Source organism: Acinonyx jubatus, chromosome E1, assembly GCF_027475565.1.
Source record: "Acinonyx jubatus isolate Ajub_Pintada_27869175 chromosome E1, VMU_Ajub_asm_v1.0, whole genome shotgun sequence".
Taxonomy (NCBI): Eukaryota; Metazoa; Chordata; class Mammalia; order Carnivora; family Felidae; genus Acinonyx; species Acinonyx jubatus.
This window is the reverse complement of record NC_069397.1, coordinates 47,243,201-47,266,587: the sequence shown is the minus strand read 5'-3', so window position 1 is coordinate 47,266,587 and position 23,387 is coordinate 47,243,201. Positions and strand designations below refer to the sequence as shown.

The window sequence follows — 23,387 nt, the reverse complement described above, 5'->3', positions numbered from 1 at the left end:
CAGCATAGAGCCGATGCGGGCTGGAACCCACAAACCATGAGATCATGACCTGAGCCGAAGTTGGATGCTCACCTGACTGAGCCACCCAGGTGCCCCTGCCTTCGTTTTTGCATGGCGTTCTTGTGTGTCTTCGTCTGCATTTCCCCTTTTGTAAGGACACTGTCCTATTGGATTAGGACCTGCCCTGTGCCAGTATGACCTCCTCTTAACTAATCATGTGTGTGACAGCACTGTTGCTAAATAATTTCACATTCTGAGGTTCTGTGTGTTAGGACTTGACCATAAGAATTTGCAGAGAGGGGTGCATAATTCAACCCACAACAGGACAGCTAATGCCAGAAATGATCAGATGACATTTTCGTTTCCGAGTCTGTTAGGGGAGAGGAGTGGAAATAATAAAAGAAGCTGAGTGTGCTTCAGAGACCAGCTAGAAAGACACCTGTTAGAGGAGAAATCCTGTCCTCTGAAAGAGCTGCGAGATTGTTTTTAATCTACTAGGTACAAAAGTAACTTATTTTTGAAGTCTTGGCTCTGGTGTTTCTAACCACTTCTTTGTCAGTATTCTCAGAATATCTCAATGGCCTTTGATGAATCATGGCGGGGGAAGGGTGTAACCACATGGGCAAAACCCCATCTAACTTATCTCTCAGACTTTTATTATGTACATTTCCAAATATCTGCAGACATCGTGAGAGGAGACGGTATACCTGTCTCAGAGCTGCAGTAAGTGTGGACTTGTACCAATTTTGGCTCATCTGTTTTCTCCTTGCCTGGAGTCCATTAGAGCGAATGGCGGACATCATGTATTGCAACTTGTTTAAATTTCTTGAGACAAAACTGATGTTTCACTTTTATAATAAGAAAAAAAAACCCATAAAGCTATTCAATGATACGTGTTACAAAATATACCCTGGATTATACATTATAACAAATTAAAAGAGGAAGAAAAGGGAAAGATAAAGGGAATGGATGGACAGGAGTAAGGGGAGAGTCTATGTGAGATACCTACTACTTTCCAGGTTTTTCTCAACGAGACCCTGAGCTTCCCTAGGAGCAGGCACCATGTCTTGGCCATCCCTTGACCTTCATTCTTGGTGGGGTGTAAGCGTATATTAGGTATTCAGTAAATATTTGCTGAATTACTAAATGAATAAAGAATGGATGAGATTCTCCAAAAGGCTTGCCCAGAGATAGGCTCAGAAAAAGACATTTAGAGACAGAAAAAGGAAAGGAGACTCAGTTTGTCTGTCGGAGTCTCCAGAATATTTCTTGCAATGCTGTGTCACAATGTAGCTTTTCTACAACCCTAGTGACAAATACATTGATCCCTGCTGAGCCCCTGCCCCAGGCTGGATGGAATTGCCGTATAAACTTCGAGGTTTCATCTATACTGCAGGTGTCCATTCTTCATTTGCCTCACGTGTTATCATCTTCTGTTTTCCCAGAGTTCTGGAGCTGAGGTTTCCTTTTTGCCTGCCATTCTGGGGAAGGGTTGGGGTGCTGTTAAACATGTGTATTTCACCGCAAGTGTGATTTTGGGGTCCGTACTGCAGTCAGACTGGTGCTCTTAGACGGGAGTTACCGTTGAGCAAAATGAAATAGGACTTTAAAAGACTGTAGTCTCTCTGTAGAGAGTGAACCCTAAGGTTAACATGGATTTGGGGAGGTAATGATGTGGCAGTGAGGTTTATCATTTGTAACAAATGCCCAGCTCTAGTGGTGATGTGTACTGTGGGGGAGGCTGTGCGTGTGCGGGGAACAGGGTATATGCAGAATCTCTTTATCTTCCGTTCAACTTTGCTGTGAACCCCACTGTTTAAAAGAAAAAAAGTCCCTCAAAAAAATACTGTCGAGAGAAATCTGGTGTTACAGGCTTGATAAAGTCTTCTGTAGAATGTATGCAATTTCTTTTTGGGGTCAGAAGATGGAAACCCAGAGTGCTTGCTGGGTTGCTGATGTTCAGATATGGAGTCATTGCCAGCCTGTGAAGGCTTTATGCCCTTAGGGACTTAAAAGGAAGTTGGATCCTTCAGATGATTTGGAAATGACAACAACTGCCGCAGGATCTGAGCTTAAAAATCAAGCCTTGGGATTTCCCTTCAGACACGTTTGCCTGATTTGTCATACACTTTAAGGGCTTTTTCTCCGTGAAACAGATGGGCCTTTATACCACAGTTACTCGAAGTATTAAGATGATTTTGTTGCTCTCTGTTGATGGTATCGGAGATGTCCATCCCGTTTCGGTTCTGGGTCGATTATGACAGTCAAGCGGAAATAAGTCACAGAAGGGAGGCTGTGTATCAATGCCCTGTTGGCATATGTGTGGCTGTCATTACCTACCTTCTTCCGACCGTGTGCCTTTTGGGCCATATCTCATCATCAAATCTCCTCTTTGCTCCTTGAGTCAGGAAGAGTCCTTCATACTGGTGATTGGCCTGCCTGTTCTTGAAGTTTTTCTTGCCTAACCCCCGCCCCCCCCAACTCCCACTCTCCAGGCCCCAGAGTCAGGACTTGGACGTCTCACCTCGCACACCACCACCTCCTTTCCACTGTCAGCCGAGGATGTGGGGGTCGCCAACACGCTCCCGTGATCCTTGGAGTCTATCTGCCATCTTGCCTTCAGCTCTCAGCTACTCAGATACCTCTTAAAATTCGGTCTGCAGGTCCCAGCTGCCTTTTGGCCTTTAACCCTGGAGGTCCACTTGCTTGCCTGGCACATCTATCTGGGTGACCCAGCAGCATAGGGTACTCACTTTGTCCAAAAGCAAACACACACAGTCGTGTCGTCTCCTTCAGCCTGTGTAATTCCCGTGAGCCGGTGTGCGGGTTTCCAGGTTCTGGTTCATTCTTCCCTCTTGCCCTCCTTCGTTCATTTCCCACGATGAACTGTAAAAGCATCTGTGGTAATGATTTTATATATTCCAGTGTATAAAATTGTATGGTGTACGTGGAGGTGTAGGGATAGATGGAGAAAAAGAACTTTTGAAAGGGTGTTGGGGGTTCACATCCCTGAAAGGTCTGGAGGTGACTGCCACACCGATGCCAAGATCTGGTTTCTTGCTTTCTCCCTTAGTGTTCGTGCTGCTAAGGCTCTTCTCTTGGTTGAGGATGGCCACGCCATTTGCCCAGTTTGTTCTGACCTGTAACCTAGGGGCCCTTCCTTCACACCTCATATTCAGTGTCTCTGCTTTCTCCAAAATGTATCTCAAAATGCAACTGGGAAGGAATGCCAAAAAAAAAAAAAAAAAAAAAAAAGCCCTCAGGTGGGACTCGGACTTGAGAGCAGAGAAAAAGGTTAAAGGTGACTCCCCTGGGGGGAGGAGAGGCCTGCCTGGTCAGAAACGGGAACCCTGGGAGTTTGCGAGAGTTGGTTGGGAGCATGTGCACAAATTCTCGAGGCAGAGTATACTACCTGAAAACTGTCATCCCCTCTGCTAATATGTGATAAAGCACATTTACTTGATTTGTTTTCATACAAGTTGAACACCTATGCCACGAGAAGACTGTTGTCATAGTTACAAATCTGAAACCAATAATTTTCCTTGAGCATGCAAATATCACATAGGCTCGGATTTTTGTGAGTCTCCCTACAAAGCTGAACGTGGTTCACTTGCCTTAGAGAGTTCTCATTTCATCATATTCTGATGTGACGCTCCCTTTCATTAATCCCTTCCAGCTAAGCAAAATTTAATTACAGCCACGTCACATGATGGCAGCCATTCATGTATTTAAAAAAAGGAACTCGAGGAAGCTCAGCTAGCCACCTTCTGTTCTGAATAAAGCCGGACTGTTAAATGTAGTAGGTTTTCCCTTGAATTTGGGATTTGTTACATAATGCCGTACCCTTTCCCCTCCATTTTGGGTAACAGGGAGTTTTTTATGCCTGTGTTCCATTTATTGACGCTGACCTGAATTTGAAATGATACAGACTTGAGGGTGAAAAGGAAAATCAATGATTGCTTGAAGAGAAATGGAAAGTGGTACGTAGTGTATATTTTGTTCCCTTCAATGAATCTGGCAGTCCATGTCGAGTGTTAAACAGGGCTAATGCCATCTTACATAGAGAGTGTCAGTGTTGCAAAGATCTGGTTGAAAAGCCAGGCCTGCAGTCTAAGGGGACTTGCCTCTGCCATCATTATTACCAGCGTTATTGGCTGCTGGTGAGTGAAATGGGAGGATTGGTAGAAACACGTCTCTGGTCCTCAGGAGTTAGGAGTCCTCTGCTCTGAATTCCACCCCACACGCCCCACCCCCGTCTTCACTCTATTCTGTCACTGTGTTAAGAATTTCATGCAATGGAAGCAAATACTTGGTTTTCTAAATCCAGTGCGAACAAGAATTACCGCGGAAGATTCCCATACACAGGACTGCAAGGCTCTCTCGTTTATAATTTCATAAGTAGTGTTGCAAGTTGCTGAATTAAACTTCATCATGGTAAAGAGCGCCATAACCTAAAACTTACCACTTGGATCATCTCAGATGCGTAGCTGAACGCCATCAAGTGGGCTCACAGTGTTGGGCTGCCATCACCACCGTCCAGTGTCCAGAACGCTCTCTCGACCCAAGTAGAACTCTACCCATTTAGTGCTTATTCCCTGTTCCTGTTCCCCAGCTCCTGGTGGTGACCTCTGCTCTACTTTGTCCCTGAATCTAACTATTTTTAGGGTACCTCATACAAGTGGAATCCTGCAACAGCCATCCTTTGGTGTCTGTCTTGTTTAACTTAGGGATGAACCTGGAGATCACTACCCTATCATACCATATGTCAGAATTTTTCCTTTTTAAGGCTGAATAATCAATTGCATGGATACACTGCATTTTGCCTATCCATTCATACATTGGTGGACTTTGAGGTTGGTTCTGTTGTCAACTATTTTGATAATGCTGCTGTGAACGTGGAGACCCAGAAGTGGAATTGTTGGCTCATGGAGGAGTTCTGGGTTTAACTTCGGTATCATCTTACGTTTTCCCCATCATGAGACAAGGGTTCCAGTTTCTCCTCATCCTCACCATCACGTGTTATTTTGTTAACTGCCTTCCTAGTGGGTATGAGGTGGTGATGGGTCACTTTCCATTAGAACTTTCTCTCCTGTCAGGGCAGTTGATGCGCCTCCCTGATTGATGTGTAATCCGTGTTCGTGGCGTTCCTGATGAGCCGGAAGCAGGTGGCTGTGACGGATTCCTCTGTACGTAGCCTTGGCCCACCATGCTCTTTTAGTAAAGCTCTAGGTTCGAATGAAATCTAGAAAGTGGCTCTGGGCATACCACTTGGCCAAGATCACTCCAGGAAACGTGGCCCAGTGTCAAGAGCCTCCAAGTCTTTGACCTCTGTGAGGACATTTGGCATGGAAACCACGTCCTCTGCAGTCCCCCAGGTGTGTCTGATGAGCCAAGACAATTACAGTTAAATCAGTTCTTAGCAGATTCAGGGGGTACAGTGTCAGAAGTAGTGTTCCTCTCACACGGAGTGTCGGGCTTTCAGCTTTGCCCTTTGCTGGGTTTTGTTCACTTTGATGAATGACTTTAATGACCATGACTGAAAACGGCTGTTACCATCAACATGGCAGCATCGCGGCAGACCTCTAGTTTTTTCTGGAAACTTTTGTGAATTCTTGAGCCACACGTAGGTGACTGTTTGTCTGTCTTGGAAATCGACTTCTGACAGACCGTGAACACTCTGCTTAACTTCCATTTCGCTTACTCCCGGAAGTGAGATTAGCGTGTGATACGGACTCGTAGATGAAGCACTCCCAATTTTAAAGCCAGGTAACGTTAAGAACCATTATTTGGCCAAGCCTGCAGTCTTTTTTTTTTTTTTTTGTCGTCCTCCCACCTCATTGGCCCAGTGTGATTTGTGCATTTCATGTGTCATCCGTTACCGTTGGGTAGCATAAGCATATCACGTAGAGGATTAGAGGAAAGGGATTTTGTGCTTAGGAAATAATATGAAGATTTACTTTGTGATTTTAAGCTGCATGATAGCTTCATATTTTAAGAGCTCTCATTTGGTTATATAAGCAGGCATGCCCCAGAGTTTTGGAAAATGGGGCTCTGGCTCCTTCTCACCAGCCAGCCTGTGCTCATTTGAGCAAAGGCTTAAGTACCAAGGGTCCAGCTCCAGGACCAACCATGGGGTGGGAGAAAATTGCCATGATGTGTGTCCACTTCCTGTCTGCCAAGGTCAGGCAAACACGTATCAAATGCATACTGTGTGACAGGTACTGCCTTATCCCTGACTTGCCTCGATTCCCCCTCGCTCCATACAGCATGGTGAGATTGAACACCTTCAGGATTCTAAATAAAAATAAAAACAGCTCCTCATTTTTAGCCGGGGGAAACTTTTCCCCTCTCCACATAAACCTGATAAGTACTCTGGCGTTACTGAGCCAGTCTGTTCCTCGTTCTTCAGCTACCCCAGCAAGATTTCTCAAATGTTTGCATTATACTGTCTTACAGAATGTGCATTACCCGGTTTAGTCTGGAACTTGAAACCAAAGGTCAAGGCCCACCGTTCATCATTTTGGAATCTCTGGCCCTTGCTCAGCTTTCTGGGCTGGCCTTTCTCAGACCAGTGCTGTGTGCAGCCAGGGTCTGGGAATATAGGCTCTTCTTCCCTGCCCTCTTGGAGTGGGGGGTGAGGTAGGAGGAGGGGGGTAACTGGGCTTTCTGTTCCTGCTTCTGGGCACATTGTTTCTTCTTTGAAGATTATCCATTCTGAATCTTGAGTATTTGAACAGGCCTTGCAGGGTCCTTATGGTTCAGATGGCTCCCATGTGACCCTTCACCTCCAGTTGGGTGAACCCACACATTTCTAGGTATGACTTTCAGGTAAGGTAGGCTAGGAAGAAGTCATTTTGGAGACAGCTGGGGCTCTTTGCTGCCCCTGCAGATTACACCATGTAGCGAGGGCCTGGGACTTCTTGGGGTAAAATTTGATAGGCTTTTTGAGGCACAAAACAGAAATAAAATAATTGTGGGTTGAGATTGATAAGTGCATTGAAAGGTACATGGGGATTGAAAGGACAGATTAAAAAAAAAAATTCAAATGGATTTGATAAATACAGATTTTCCAAAGTGTTCACCTGAATGTAGAGATGGTTTAAAAAAAAAAAACCAAACCCACAGTGTTGAACGATTAAGTAGGGAATCCGAATGCTCATTTTCCTTTCAAAACACCATATCCATAATAAACCATGATGAGGAAATAATGCTCCTGTGACCCTTTTCCCTTCGTAATTTATCTTGCTAATTCCAGTGAGCGAGCGATGACTTTGTGCCTGGGGAGAGCCAGCAGATGAGATTAATTTGTGCCATCACAGCCTTGCTTTATTATCTACCCTTGGAGAGGGTTGGGGAGATGCTTTTAGCAGAAACACTGTGAAAAAGCTTCTCTGAGGGTTTGGAGGAGCTAAGTGCTGCCTTTGACAGTGTCTTGGCACTGCTGGGGCAGCCTGGGAACTCGTTGTCACTTCTCTGTCCCCTCCTGCCTTCCTGGTGGGCAGGTGCAGTGGCCTGGCAGGCAGCCAAGGAGAAGCCTTTGCTCGGGCATCTCTGCTTCTAAATTAATTTTTATTAAGTTTATTTTGATAGAGTGTGCATGTGTGAGAGCAAAGGAGGTGCGGGTGCGGGAATCCCAAGCAGGCTCCACCCTGTCAGCGTGGAGCCCGATGTGGGACTCAAACTCTCAAAATGTGACATCATGATCTGAGCTGAAATCAAGAGCCAGGCTTTTGACTGATCAAGCCACCCAGGTGCCCCGGCATTTCTGCTTCTAAGAGGATGCTCTTCAAGACCTCCTTGTCACCTTCCTATGGATGGTCCTTACCTGCTGCCACCTCTGCTTGCTTATGTCTGGCCTACCTCCCCCCCCCCCTTTTTTTAATTGTTATTTTTAATAAGGACTTTTATAGTGACATTGTATAACAACCATCTTAAAACCATTTTAAAAGAAAACAGCCCTCCCTTATCCACTGCTGTGACAGGGCATACCCACATCTTCCTCCTCTGGGTTATTTTATTTTTATTTTTAAGTAGGCTTCATACCCAGTGCAGGGCTCAAACTCATGACCCTGAGATCAAGAGTTGGTTGCCTAACTAATGGAGCCATCCAGATGCCCCTTGGTTACTTTATGTATATAAAATACACACATACATATACACATATGTAATACATATACCTTAAATGTATGTATCATCCTTGCACTCCTTCTTTCTGCCACCCATGTATAAAAATCTTGGCATCACCTCCTGTCTTCTCCTGTCAACAGCTAGAACACAGTGGAAGGAAAGGGGAGACCATAGTTCCTGTTGTGTAAAATGTACATGGTGACCCTTGTTAAGTAGCGTTGAGGATTCAGTTACATGTTGCATGTGCAAGGACCCATCAAAGTGACACATAACAGGATGCTCAGTAGGGTCTGGGGTTGGTTGGCAAGTCTGGTTGGTTCTTCTGCAATTTCTCTGGCATCTATTACTTCTATTTCTCAGCAGACTGAAGGATGACAGTTACTTCATCCTTAGATTATATAAGAGGCTTCTAATTGGGCCTATTGGCCCAAATCTGATCCATTAAATTCTTCCTATTGGCCACCATTTGCCCTCCTAAAGCACTGTTTTTGTCCGTGTTACTCTTGTTCAAACCTTTCAGTGGCTACCAAAGCTTATCAAAAACATTCTGAATGTCTTAATGGCCACTCGAGGCCCTCTATTACTTTCTTAACACTGGGCTTGGTACTTGTTCTCCCCTTAGGATCTCCGCTGTCTGCAAACCTGCCATTTTCTCCCTCTCACAGAAACAACTGACCCTCTTCGGTTGGCTTTGTCTATGGCCACGTGTGCAGGGAATTGTGGTATCTTTGGGGGAAGAAAAAAAGAGCCCAGAATCTGGGGAGCTCTAGCCTTCCTTCTGCAGCAAAGACTTAGGGCTTACCCAGTATTTCTGAGGGTATACTTTTTAGCATGTTGTTCAGCAAAGAACAGTGGAGTACTAGACTTGAAGCTTTGGAGGAAAGACTACCTAAGTCATTTACTTATTTTGTATCCTCCACGTTATGCTATCCATAAAAATCTCTTAGGGAATTATTTCTGTAACAATTCTTTGATCCGTCCTCAGTATTTAGCAAAACCATGTTGAACTTGGAAAACATTTGCTGTGTAGTAGATTTGCGGGGACTCCCCACAACTCCAAGGGGCATCTGGTTACATAACAACTGGTGATAGCATTTGTGGCCAGCAGTCATGTATAAGAAAGTGTGTGTGAAGGTGTTGGCCTCCCCCCCCCCCTTCATTTCAAAGGGTTGTTTTCTGTAGATTGAGTTTGTGGTCTTGAGTTCAGAATTCTGAGGAAGTTCTACAACCCACACATGGAGATACTGTATATATAATCTGCTATTACCTTTTTATTTATTTATTTTTTAATTTTTTTTTTCAACGTTTATTTATTTTTGGGACAGAGAGAGACAGAGCATGAACGGGAGAGGGGCAGAGAGGGAGACACAGAATCGGAAACAGGCTCCAGGCTCTGAGCCATCAGCCCAGAGCCTCACGCGGGGCTCGAACTCACGGACTGCGAGATCGTGACCTGGCTGAAGTCGGACGCTTAACCGACTGCGCCACCCAGGCGCCCCTGCTATTACCTTTTTAAATTTTACCCACAGGGTGTCATGTGTTTAGACACTTATATGCATGCATTGTGTATTAGTATAGGACAGTGCAAAGTACCTGAGACTGATTCATGGTTTATACCTTGGGAAATTGTCTTAGAACCTCTGGCCTTCTCCTTCTCCCTCCCTCTCAACTTTAGAAAATAGAAACTAGGCTTAAGGTCTCATTAAGCCCTGAATCCTGGCATTTTCTGGTTCTACTATATATAAGTCTGATTGATACCAAATATTGCTGAGTCCTGAAAAAAATGCCTTCCGATTGCTGTTTAAGATTCTGTTGTGAAATGAAATTGACTTCTAACAGCATGTAGCCCTGTTTGGAAACCAAAGTTTGTTTAATTACTAAGCTTAGTTTTCTTTTCTTTCCACCAGTTTGCTGTTTTGTGGTTCACAAGAGGTGCCATGAATTTGTCACTTTTTCTTGTCCTGGTGCGGATAAGGGACCGGACACTGACGTAAGTAGTCTGAAAACTGTTATTTGACGTTAATGCAGATGTTTGACTTCAACTTCTTCTTTTAATGCCTGTACAACTGTTGCTTTGGCACATGTTCTTCATGGGAAGACTTGTCAATGGGTCCTGTACAACTTGGGCTCCTACCAGTGAACAGATACAAAGCCCTTTTGAGCCCTGGCAGGGTTGAAGGAGAGTTTGTTAGCTTGTATTCTTCCACTCTGGGCGACCACGTGGACCAACTCCACCAAGTTTATAGTAAGAGCTTTCACTAACACAGTGTGCTGCTTTTCTGAAGACGTTGACAAATTTTACAACGTAAACATGAATCCCCTTTTACGGTTTACCCTAACGGTTTATTGACTAAAAGGGCCATCTTTGCTTTTAGCCGATGTGACATCTTCTTTCTAGTTTGCTTCCTGAGATCCTTGCTGCCTTTTCATTACGTGTTATAAATGCTGCTGTCGATTTAAATAATTTAGCATCTGCTCCACTGAACAACCGATCTCTGAAGCTGCCCATGTGTGAACACATAATTTTATTTGTGCCCTAATTCTGCTGCCTCTAGTGAGCATCTCTCTTGCTTACATCTCTTGTTTACTGAAAAATGGGATCATCAGAGGAGAGTGGGAGCCAGGAGGCATGGGAAACACCAGTATCTAAAATATATTGAGTGGAAAATTGGGCTGTTACATGGAAAATATTTCAGCAACAAAAAATTGCAGGGGAGGCCTGGAAGAGGAGACCTTTCTATTATTCCTACCTTTGGCTCTTCTTCCTATCAGGAAACACAGATCTCAAAACAGCTTTGTCAGTGCAGGCAGGGCTGAATTCTTCCCTTTTCTGAAGAGGGTGTACTCATGGTAAGCTCTGGGGTTCCGATCTGCCTTATTTTGGCACAGGTATCAAAGGAACTTCCATTGCGTTTCTGCTAAGATGCCGGAGGAAGCTGCACCGAGCAGGAGCCCTAGGCTCTGAGCTGCTACTGGTCTGCAGAGGCTCTGAATGTGGGAGCCAGAGAGCCTCAGAGATAACCCTGTTTTATATCTTTATAGACTGGAAAGCCCACATCCGTGGGTGGCCCACCTACATACAAAAAAACTAGTGTGCTCCACCCCACCCTTTCACTTTTCTTTCTTTCTGGAGTATTGCCTCCATTCGGGACACATGGAGAGGAAGAGTACCAGCTTTCCTGAAAGTTGCCCTCAAGCATCCCATGGTATTTCTTTGGCCTCCTTGCTCATTATTCTCAGTCCATCCTTCTTTTCTCCCATTTTGGCTCCAGCAAGAATGGTTGTGTGTGTGTGTGTGTGTGTGTCCTGCCCACAGAGGAGTAGTTTTTGTCTGACTCCTTCCCTTCTTCCCTTCACTCTGCCCCTCCTTCCACTTCTTCATTCTTTTGGTTTAAGTACTCTTAATAAGGGTAGAGGCTGTCGTCTGAGTGTGTTACCTGAGGGATCTCCTCTAGGTGGTCAGAGGCTTCCCCGAGGAAATGGCATTTAAACCGACCTTCAGGAGCAAGTGGAGATCATCAGACACCAGGGAACCTGTGTGCATGCATGTTGGGGCATAAAGGAGCCCCGTGGAAGACTACCTCAGCAAGTGAGGAAGCCCTGGAGTGTTCAGTGTATACGAGAAGAAGAGCGAGCTGGTCGTCAGATGTGTAGTTAAGGATTTTGAACGCAATGTTAGGACTGGTAGGGATCCAGAGGAAGGGTTTAAACTAGGACTGGTGTGATTCTGTTTGCATGTCCCAAAGGTTTCTTTGCTTTCCTTATAGGAAATATCGACAGTGGAAATGGGTTTGCTGTATGGGTGAGGATGGGGAAGTATGAAAGCTTGAAGAGTAGCACGGATGGCAAGGTGAAAGGTCGGGGTAGGTGGAGACAGTGAGGCTGGACAGGGTAAACTCACCGTGTATTTAGGAGCTGGGCCACAGCTCTTGGCCGCTGGAGGATTGGGGAGGTGGAAATGGAGAGAGAGACTCTCTGGCCTCTTGGCCAAACCTATGGATGGAGGCTATCGAGGCTGTGGAGGGAGAATGTGTTCAGAAGTATGGGACAGGGCTGATCACGGGCTTCTCTTTGGACAAGTTCGGTTTGGGAAGTCTGACGTGGAGAACACAGTTATCTGTGAATGCAGGTGTGGAGTTGGGAAGCAGGGTGTGTTTAGAAGATAAAGATTCCTCTCTTTGGTTGTTATAAGCTTTGGGTGTGCAACATCTTGCTGAGAGACGGAGGTAAAGAATAAGGGGAAGATAGATGAGGGCCCAGAAAAGAGCCCTGAGGAGGCTCCAGTGGATTGGATGGGAGAGGAAGGGGGCTGGGAAGGTCCTACAGGCGCTGTAGGTCAGCTCCCTGATTACGTCTGATTTTATGGGTTCTGTAAGCTTTTGGTATTATACATAGATATGTCATATACATGCAAGTTTGCACAGGACTGTCCTGTTTACACGAGGAGGCCTTGGTTTATGCGGGCTACAGCTTAATGTCCATTAGTTACTTTTAGCAGCCCCTTTCATGCCCAAAATTCTTACCCTGTTTTGATGATCATTATGTTCCCCCTGCCCTGTCCCTTAGTCCTTGAATCCCCAGCCAGGCAGAAAGCCTTAGTGATGGTCCGCTGGTTGTGAAATACAGTGGGAGGGACACTTGTGATCTGATGCGTTAGTCTGAGTTCTGTCCCTACTCTGTGTTGTTACCCACTGTGCATGCTCAGCCTCACATTTTAATATCCGATCTGTGAAAGTGAAGATAAGAGATGTTTCTTTCTTTCTTTTTTTTTTTTTTTTTAATATATGAGAGGAAAGAAGTACAGCCTGTGCATTCTCCTCCCAGGAGAAAATTTGCCTTTTGGTTGTTGGCCCTGAGAGGCCAATCATGAGGGCTTTGTACAGCCAGGACACAGGACCCTGTGTGCAGGGCAGTGTTTATTGTCCATATTCGCAAGATGCCCAAATTGGAACTGCACCAAGGAGGTAGCTGGAAAAGCATGAAGGTGTCAGGACAGAGCTGAGATGAGAAAGGAGGTTTTTCTTATTTTATCTTTCAGAATGTTTGAAAGTGCTAGAATTCTACAGCTGGAAGGGGCGTGGAAAGACTTGTTTAGGTTAACCTTATTTTATAGATGGGGAGACTGAAGCATATAGAAAAAAGGCATAAATGATCTGGGGGGCTTTGTGACGTGTTGCCCCCTCAGTGTCCAGCGGGCTAGTGGTTGACGCAACAGCCGTGTAGAGGAAAGAGGGGGGGCAGGGCATGGTCCGGAGAAGTTGCTAGCTCGTGCCTTGGTGTTAATCGTTCAAAGTTCTCACACATTTAGCAAAGTGCTAAAGGGCATGAAAAGAGTTAAAGGAATGGAGGGATCAGGAAACACAAAATGCAAGCTACAAGAAAAAAAGACCTTAAGCATCCCCGCCACCCCCCCCCCCCCCCCCAGGATTTAAAAGTTGCCTAGACTAACATCTGTGTTGTCCATGACGAAGGCTCAAGATTCATACAGTTCATGTGCTGCTGGCTGATGCCAGCTCCGAGGACGTCAGGGCACTCCCCCACAGGGACAAAGTTGACGGACCCTGTGAAGTACACCAGCACTGTCCCTGGTCTTTCCATCCTCAAGATAGACCCCTGAAAAATGAAAGAGCAGTGCCCAGATCCCAGTAACCAGATGGTAATAAACATTCTTGGGAACACAGATCATCTTCAGGCCTCAAGGAGCAGGCTTATCGAAAGGATGCAGAAGTTACAGGGAAACTCAGGGAGGAGAAGAGGGAATCTGGGTTCCGTGTGAGGAGCCGCCCCCCCCCCCCCCAAACATGTCAGGCCGTTCTCAGCCCTCCCCCACCTCTGGATGGGCAATGTTGTGTTGCCAGACATTCCCTGCCAACATGTCTGGAGATAAAAGCCACGTGTTCCTTGGAAATGCAAGCTGGTGCAGCCACTCCGGAAAACAGTATGGAGGTTCATCAAAAAACTAAAAATAGAACTACCCTACCACCCAGCAATTGCACTACTAGGCATTTATCCACGGGATACAGGTATGCTGCTTCGGAGGGGCACATGCACCCCCACGTTTATAGCAGCACTGTTGACAATAGCCAAAGTATGGAAAGAGCCCAAATGTCCATCAATGGATGAATGAATAAAGAAGATGTGGTATATATATACAATGGAGTATTACTCGACAGTCAAAAAGAATGAAATCTTGCCATTTGCAACTACATGGATGGAACTGGAGGGTGGTATTATGCTAAGCGAAATTAGAGAAAGACAAGAACCATGACTTCACTCATATGAGGAATTTAAGAGACAAAACAGATGAACATAAGGAAGGGAAACAATAAAATGGGACAAAACACTCCTAAATATGGAGAATAAACTGAGAGTTACTGGAGGGGGAGGGAGGGAGTTGTGGAAGGGGGGATGGGCTAAAGGGGTAAGGGGCATTAAGGAATCTACTCCTGAAATCGTTCTCACTATATGCAAATTTGGATGTAAATTTTAAAAAATTTAAAAAATGGAGTAGCTAGGGAAGAGGCTTTCCAATACTTTTGGTGGCAACCAAAGTAAGAAATGCGTTTTACATCTGCGTGCACGCACACGCAATCACACATGTACATAATTGAAATAAAACTTTCATTAAGCAAAAAAAACAAAACACGTGTTCCTGAGATTGAAGGGAAACCTGCTGTGCACCGAGGAAGGGGGAGAGAAGGCAAGACTGGGCATTGGAAAGGCACCTGGGTTGGTACGGCATCTGTGCTCCCAGGTGTGTGGCCTCAGAAGACAGCCTGAAGCTCTGCTCAGCACACCTGTCCCCATCCGAGATTGTGTAAGACCACAAAGAAGCAACATGAAAATGGCCCATGTGGAGAAACAGCTGACTTCCCTTTCATCACCTCCCTCTCGACCTCCCCAGTTAAGACATGAACTGGGACATGGACAAGGACAGGAAGGACTGTTACCTTGTTGGTTGTGGGGTGGGGAGTGTGATTTTGGGCAGTGCTTTGGTTTCTTCAGCTGCCACTTGTCCCCTGAGCCGACATTTTCTTACTGGCTCTGGTCACAATGGGGTAGGTTCTAGAGGGCTGACTCCTTCCTCAGACTCTTTCTTTCATGATTTTTTTTAATGTTTTTTTTTTTAATGTTTACTTATTTTTGAGACAGAGACAGAGCATGAACGGGGGAGGGTCAGAGAGAGGGAGATGAAGAATCTGAAACAGGCTCCAGGCTCTGAGCTGTCAGCACAGAGCCCGACATGGGGCTTGAACTCACTGACCCCGCGAGATCATGACCTGAGCTGAAGTCGGCCGCTTAACTGACTGAGCCACCCAGGTGCCCCTTTAATGTTATTTCTGAAACAGAGCATAAGCAGAGGAGAGGCAGAGAGCAAGGGGGAGACACAGAATCTGAAGCAGGTTCCAGGCCCTGAGCTGTCAGCACAGAGCCTGATGCGGGGCTCGAGCTCACAGACCATGAGATCATGACCTGAGCTGAAGTCGGACGCCTAACTGACTGAGCCACCCAGGCGCCCTTTTCCTTCATTTAGAATTTCAGCTCACCAGCTGCCTTGCCTGGAACTCCTCCCACTTCTTACAACAATCTCCACCCAGATTCTGTCCCTGAAGCCTGCCCTGCTAGAGGGGAGCAGGGTATTTGGGTCTTCTGTATGTACGTGTGTGTATGTGTTTATTAGCACATACAGTCCTTTTTTTCATACCTCACGTTTCCTGTGGATGCCTTCAGGGAGAGAGAACGGTGAGGCAGACCGTGCAGATATCCCTACCAATCTCAGTCCTACCCTGAAAACCGTAGAGAGAGAGACACAACCCTTTTAACATGTAAAATTGTAGGCAGACAGAAGTCTTTATGTGATGTATATAAACCCACACAAATGTTAGACAACTCTTTAAACGCAACCTTTGGAATATTTGCTCTGTGGGCCGGATCTGTGAGCATTTGAGGAAGAGGGGAAGGGATTGACCTGTTCAAAGCCTTAAAGCCCACCTCGGGGCAATTCTGCTTCCCTTGAATTTGTGTTTGTTTCTGCCTCGTTCCTTTTCGCCAGTGCCCCTGCCTTTCTGGGGAGAAACCGTACATGCAGTCTCTCACACTTTTTAGAGCTGAGCCATACAATTAAACAGCATTCAGGTGATTCAAAAATCACTTCATGGGTCATTAGTGTACTTCACCTGGGAGACCACCAGCCTCCGTACAGGCAGCATCGGGAGTTAGCTGGTGCCTGCCAGAATGTTCGGAAGGGCATAGATGAATTTGTTAAGAGGTGTGTGTGGGGGGTGGGCAGGGGGCTGCTTCTGTTTCGGGTACATCTTTAAGCTGGCAAAGATTGTAAAACTGAGCCATTGGAGGAAGCTTGAGAACATAGACTATAAATGCTTGGAGCTGAAGTTGGAAGCGATTGTGCACAGGGCTACAAGCGGATAGTGGTACCTGGTGTAGAGCTGGACTCTGCAGGGGGGCTGTATGTCCAGCACACGAAATTTCTTTCACTTACAACGGACTTGAGAATTCTCTTGTTCTGGAGTTCTTTCCGGTGTCTTAGAAACCGAGCCCATGAAAAAGGCTGCTGAGTCGTTTAAAATTCAACACTTCAGAGCTTCATTTATAACAAAACTCAAAACATTTAAAATAAACCTAGAAATTTAATTAGCAAATCTTCTATTTTCTCAAAGTGTGCTTTTACATTTAATATGGAAATAAGACAGTTTTGTGAGCAAACCCAGCTATACTCGAAACACTTCGCTATTCCTGAACCGACAAAGGGAGATTTGTAAAAGGTGCAGGTGCTAGAAAGTTGTGTTGAAAATGCAGCTGAGTGAGGTCAGAAGAGCTCTGGAGTGGGAATTGGGAGTCCTGCCCTGCCAAGTCACTGAAAATCCTTCTAGACCTTGGCTTGCTTATTTATGCGTATGGAGGTTGAACTTGGTGGTCTTGAAAGCTGTTTGCAGCCTTCAATGGCATTGCATCACTAAGTACTGATTGAGAGCTTGGTGCCCTGTTGATAGGGAGCCAAAGACGGTTCTTGCCCTCCTGGTGGGTCCTCCCTAATCAGAAGGATGAGCTGAGTGTGCAAACAGTTATACGATATGATTGCATATGGTAGCTGCCATGCCATAGACGGGGAAGAAATAAAATGCTATGAAGTGGACGGGGGGGGGGGGGGGGGGTTGCTGGAGAGCATGCATGCACAAGCACCTTATAGAAGATGGAGGGAAGGCTTCCTGAAGGTGTGTTTGAAGACTTTTAAGATTTCTTTCCTTTCAGAGTTGTCTTACAGACCAGTAGGACCAGTGTGTTCATATTTGGCTGGTTTAACGGAGTTCTGTCTCTGGCCAAATTGTGCTGTCCAGTGGGGCAGAAACTCAGGTGGCACGTATTTGCCGGAGGACCTGTAGGAAGAACGCACGCTAGGGAGACGCGCGGTGTTGTGTGTGTCCTCGCGGGATCCCCTTTAGATCCAGCCTCCGAGGAAGCCTTGGTGGGGTCCTGAAGCCACCCCGTGCACTCGCCCACAGGTGCCATTCTTCACGTGCCATGATGCCACCGGAAGCCTTAAAAAGAAGTTCTTTCAGGGAAACAAACCCAGCACAAAACTCCCGTGCTAATTCTGCTCTTCAGTGGGTGGATTATTTTATGTACCAGATTCACAGTAACAGAAGTATTTCCTACAAGGGAAGGGACTCCTGCTACTTTTGCGCCAAATTAATTTAGCTGGGAGTTAAAAATAGCCTCAAAGACTAGCATCCGTCGTTCGGATGTACTCAAGGAGACAGCTGGTTGGTGGCATATCCATTGTCTTTAGCTACCAAGTTTTGGCCCGTGAGGAGAGGAGAAATGAGTGCCTATTTAATCCGTGCACCAGAATGCCTGTTGTCAAGAGAGTCGCCCTGGGGGCTTCTCCGTTTAATCCAAAGGACCTTTGGATTTGCCACTGCTCAAACATCTTGGGTACTGCTCTCTTGGAACGGCATGTAAGGCCAGTAGCAGATTCTTGGCAAAATCTCCACTCTTGGCAAACTGTCAGCCTTGGAGTGTGGCGAGGTGGTTTGGGGAAGTGGCCCAGTTCAGTGCAGCCAGATCTGTACAAGGGGCAGTGGATGGTACAGGTGGATAGTACGGTTTGGGGTCCAAAAGGTTAGTCGATAAGGTTAAGAGAATATTCTCTTGGTAGAGTTGTAAATGGTTTCTGACATCAGGTTGGAAGGAGACTTGTGTGTGTGAAGTATGTAGGGATCCTCGTGCAGCCTCTCCGTGGCACTTCCACGTTGGTTTAAAAAAAAGTTGTTGTAGTGCTGAACGGTCTTGCCTGTATAGTGAATTCTTCGTGGAGAGATCCTGTGTCTTTTCTCTTTGACAAACCAGAGCTCAGTGCAGAGCCTGACACAGAACGGGCACCCAGATTTGTTGAACCAGAGTGACTCAGTGGAAGAAGGTCTAATTTGACCTTTAACCTAATTTGACCACCAGTTGATTGTATGTATCCGGAGTTGAATTACTTCGTTTTAGCTATACGTGGGACTGTTTATGAATCTCCCCACTCCTAGGCGAGTTTTAAGTTTGTTTACGGTGAGAGGGAGAGAACCAGTGGGGGAGGGGCAGAGAAAGAGAGGGGAACAAAACATCTGAAGCAAGTTCTGCACTGACAGCAGAGATCCCACTGAGGGGCTTGAACTCATGGGCCATGAGATCATGACCTGAGCCACCCAGGGACCCCCCTCTAGGAATGGATACTTGATTAGTATTGTGGCACCTTGGAAGGGGGATGGGAGAAACATACTTGGACTTTACTACTTTTCACAGATCATCTCAAATCACTGTCCCACCTATTGGGAGCTTACAAAGTGGTGGACCTTGGCCATAACTTTTGACTGGCTAGGGTAAAAATGGATAGGATGGCTTCCTTACTGATTTCTCTTTACCTGTGCAAGTGACTTAGTAACATCAGGCAGTTCACGGTTTACAAACAACCGAATTTCCCTATCCCTGAGGACTGTTGCTGACAATGATGTCTGAAGAACCTACTACTAGGGCTGACATCACTGGAAGCCCAGAGCTAGAAATTCTACCAGGTAATGGCATCTTCATGGTTTTACCTGATGTGTATTTTTAGCATCTCTTCTGTCTGGTGCTCTTTTTTTTTTTTTTTTTTTTGTATCCACTGTATGTCACCATTAAACATTTTCTGGGCATTTTTTATTGCCAGGAACTGGGGTGGGGGGGGGTGTAAAGATTAATAGGTCTAGTCCTTATGTTCAAATAGTTTATCCTTAGTGGGATGTCATAAACACAAGTAAGCATCATTAAGATAATTGAATGGATAACATACACAAATATACTCGGCATATATTAATCCCATTGTGTAAATGTGAAAGTCAAGGCTCAGGGTTGGTTCAAGGACTTGCTGGAATCTGGTAGTAAATACTGTGTTAAGCTTTGGACCAAGTCTCTGCTTCCTAACCAGTTCTCTTCCCTCAATACCAAGTGGGTTGATCACCAAAGCCACTTAAGGGGCAGATTTTCTGCCACTGAAAATTCTCTATTTTTGTGACTAGAATCTGGCGTCAGTGTGACTCAAGCTTAAAATGGTAAGAGAAATTGGGAGTCGCACAGATATTAACAGTAGAAGCTTTCATAAGTGAGACCGACAAGGTGAACTAACTAGTGAAGACAGAACCTGTAGGAGGGAGGCTCTGTGAGAGCCTAGGACAGTTTGGTGACTTAGTTTGGGTTCTTAAGAAGGTGGAACGTAGTACTTTCCAGGACCCTGGGTTTCTGGAAGGATTTAAGTGGCTTTACCCTAAGCTGTAAGCCAGCCTAGAGAGCTTTTTGGCTTATGCCTGAAGCGTGTTCCTGGGTTTTAGTGAGTCACTTTTTTTTTTTTTTTTTCCTTTCCACAAGCTGAAGTAGGAGTCCCATTCAATTAGCTGGTACCTTCCTCACCTTGGCTGTTTTCTGCTTAATGAATTTCCAGCAGAAGATTCCATCTATGGACAAAAAGAAGTGCATTTCCTCAGGGCTAGGAGAAGGAAAGAGATTTGTAGAGGAATTTCTGGCTAGCATTATCACTGGTACATCCATTTATTAACAGATCAAGGGTCAAAAACAATGGTAATCAAACGAGCCCATTTACTAGGAATTCTGTCTATGCCTTTGATAGTGGTTAAGACCAATAAAGCAATTGGGGAGGTACCTCTTCTGGCAGCTTTTTCTATTATGTTGTACCAGAAGCTATGAGCAGGAAATCATGGCGGCTGGTGCTAGCAGGAGGTGAGATGGATGGTGTGGGAAGATCAGTTCTGATCATTGTTCATTCAGCATTTCTACTTTTGTAATCTAATCCCCCAAAACATATTTGGGTTTATACCAAGGGGGAAAAGCTAGGTTCTAAGAGGAATGTCCTTGTGCAGATAAGTGTCACATGACCATCAGGCATTAAATAGTCCTGATTGCATTCCCCAGGTAATTCCCCTGATGTGGAAAGAATGCTCAGGTTCTTTATGTTGAGGATGTCACACTCAAAATGTACAACACTGTGCTTATTTTATCACTGCCTGTTCTCCCTGCATATCCTCCACTACTCAAGCCATTGCCTCTTCGTGCCACTCTGTGTTGAAATAACACCAGACAATCATCTGTGCACAGCCTCCCAAGCCAGAAGCCTTGGGATCGTCTGGGTTGTTTCCATCTCTTTAGTCTCTCAGATCTAAGTGGTCTCCAAGTTCTGTGGACTCTGACTCTCCCCTCCATATTCCTTGCTGTCATCTTCAGGAAAGCCTCATCGTGTTCTATGAATTGGTCTTACGGGCTCTGGACTGTTTCTCCTTTAGTCCGTCCTTGGTATTGCCAGTGAGTAGTACTCCAGTCGTTATTTATATAATTGTCATATCAGGGTTGCCATACATATCAATATTTGCCAAAGGTTGCTGCACAGTCACACAAGAGGACTCCCCTGGTTGTTGGCTGGGGTTGTTGGCTGGGACTGTGGTTCTCTGTGTTGGCCTTTCCAGGAGGGTAGGTAGTTCTGTGCTGGTGGTGTTGCAAGAAGGCGAGCTGAAACATACATATGCTTAAACTTCTGCTGGCACTGTGTTTCCTGACGTCCCATTCACCAAAGCAAGTCACACGGCTAAGCCCAGAGTCCCTCTGAAGGTAGGTTAGGAATCTCCAGAAAAACAGAACTAATGGTCTGTATGTATATTCATCATACAAGGAGACTTTAAAGAAATTGGCTCATACAGCTGGCAAGTCCCAAGATCCACAGGGTGCGTGGGCAAGCTGGAGACCCAGGAGAGCCAACAGTGTAGTTCTAGTGCAAAGGCCAGCAGACTGGAGATGAAGGGCCAGGGTTTCTCTTGAGTTCCAAAGGTGGGGAATAAGCTCATGTACTATTTTGTAGCCATTGGACAGGAAGAATTCTCTTGCTTGGTGTGCGTGTGTGCGCGTGCACGCGCCCACACGTGCTCAAGAGAATGGGTATGGGGTGGGGGGAACGGCAGTCGGTGCTTTCCTTCTATTTAGGTTTTCATTAGGGAAGGCAATCTACTTTATTCATCCACCAATTTAAAAGTCAATCTTATCCAAAAACTCTCCCACAGAAACATCATTATTTGACCAAATATCTGGGTACCCTGTGGCCCAGTCAAGTTGACACACACACTTAGCCATCACAGGGGGAACACACAGTGTAGGTCCTGGGAGGCATGGGTCGCTCTGCCCATTAATGTAACAATTTGCCACAGTAAGACTGATTTTGATCCTATTATGTTTTCTTTCTGCTTACATCTTACTCATCTCTGTATCCCTGGTACTTAGTATGATTTCTGACTCCTGGTGGGTGATCATTGATATTGAGTGAATAGAAGAAATAATGAAGTCCCTGATCCTGGAATAAAATGAAAATAACTTCCTTGGTCTGTATGTAAAACATTCCAGAAGATTGTCTCAGAATCCCTATCAGCCGTTTCTTAATTTTGAGTCATTGTCATTATCTTTAGAAAGCGAATTTACTTTTGAAAAATATATAGATTTTATTTTTAATATATTGAGGGACTCTATTAGTAGAAATTTAAGCCTAACCAAATTAAGCAAGATATCAAATGAACCGTGGTCACTAACTCTGTGTGACCAGACTTTTTCTTAATATTTTTTCTGTTAAATGTTGATGGAAAAAATCTATTAAAAGGAAATGCTTGTTTGGTCAACCATATGTTTTCAGTTTACATTCATTGAAGTGATTGCTAACTGCACAGTTAATCTGGAGAGGTTTATAACCGCAGTTCAAGAAGGGAAATGACACAGCCAAGAATGCCACCTTAGGAGGCGGTAGTCAAATTTATTTCCACTTTGGCCACTGCTGTTCTAGATGCCTGTCTGTCCTGTGCCTGACTGTGCCAGCATGGATAATTTATGCATAACTCAGAGGTGGCTATTTGCGCTCATAAGAAATTTATATTGGTAGAAGATTACTGAGTGAAAGACTGGATTTTGAAAAACACAGATTATAAACTTTTACAAGTGAGGGCTTTATTTTTCATGTCCTAAACCATAGTTAAGTACCTTTCAGAAGGAGGGCAATTTGGATGCTTGCTTTCTGCCATCTTGAGTTCCTAGCCTGTCCCTCCCCATCTCACTTTCAAGGCCGGAAGCTTTGTAGAGTTAACATGGGGTAGGAATGTTTAAACATGAGGATTTCATACTTGAAAATGATATTCTCTGTGGAGGAGGGTGATTTTAGGTTTCTAGATACTAAGCTGTATCATGACTCATTTGTTCTTAAACAGGTCGTTCTCCTGTTACTAAAAATTAATCACAAAAGACCAGGGAAGCTTGAAAAAGAGATCACACACAGCAGGTTCTTAAAATTAGAAAGGCAGGTCTGCTCTCTTCTGCATTTGCGAAGTTTGAATGATGCACCAAGATTAAGGTAATTGATTTTAACCACATTTGTCCCGTTGCAAATAGGTGAGTTAAAGTAACTTAATGTACAGAGCAAACATGGCAGGGGGGTGGTGGGATGGTAATGGTAAGTTGAAAACTTGAAAATGAATCACATAAGTGAAACAGACCTTGTGTCACAACCACTTGCTGTCACTTTGGAGCTGTGGCCTTGGATACGATCATATTCTCACCTAAAGAACTGTTCATCTGGGAGCCGGACCCTGGGAGAGTCCAGCAACACAGCTTCCTGCTTCGCTCCTCATTTCTGTCCTTGTCTCTTGTAGTTTATCCTCTATGCATAGCTAGAGTGAGATTTT

The 23,387-nt window shown here is 45.1% G+C and overlaps 1 protein-coding gene across 4 annotated transcripts in view; it reads left to right on the top strand.

Annotated features, from left to right (window-relative positions):
- The window catches only part of PRKCA (protein kinase C alpha), a 393,952-nt gene that overhangs the window by 145,213 nt on the left and 225,352 nt on the right, over positions 1-23,387 (top strand). For all 4 annotated transcript variants that reach the window (XR_008294375.1, XM_027048026.2, XM_027048028.2 and 1 more), the window contains one exon: positions 10,035-10,117. Coding sequence is in view for 2 of the 4 variants with exons in the window: in XM_027048026.2 (XP_026903827.1) it covers positions 10,035-10,117 (83 nt within the window). In the remaining 2 variants the exon portion in view is untranslated. The remainder of the gene's footprint in view (positions 1-10,034; positions 10,118-23,387) is intronic.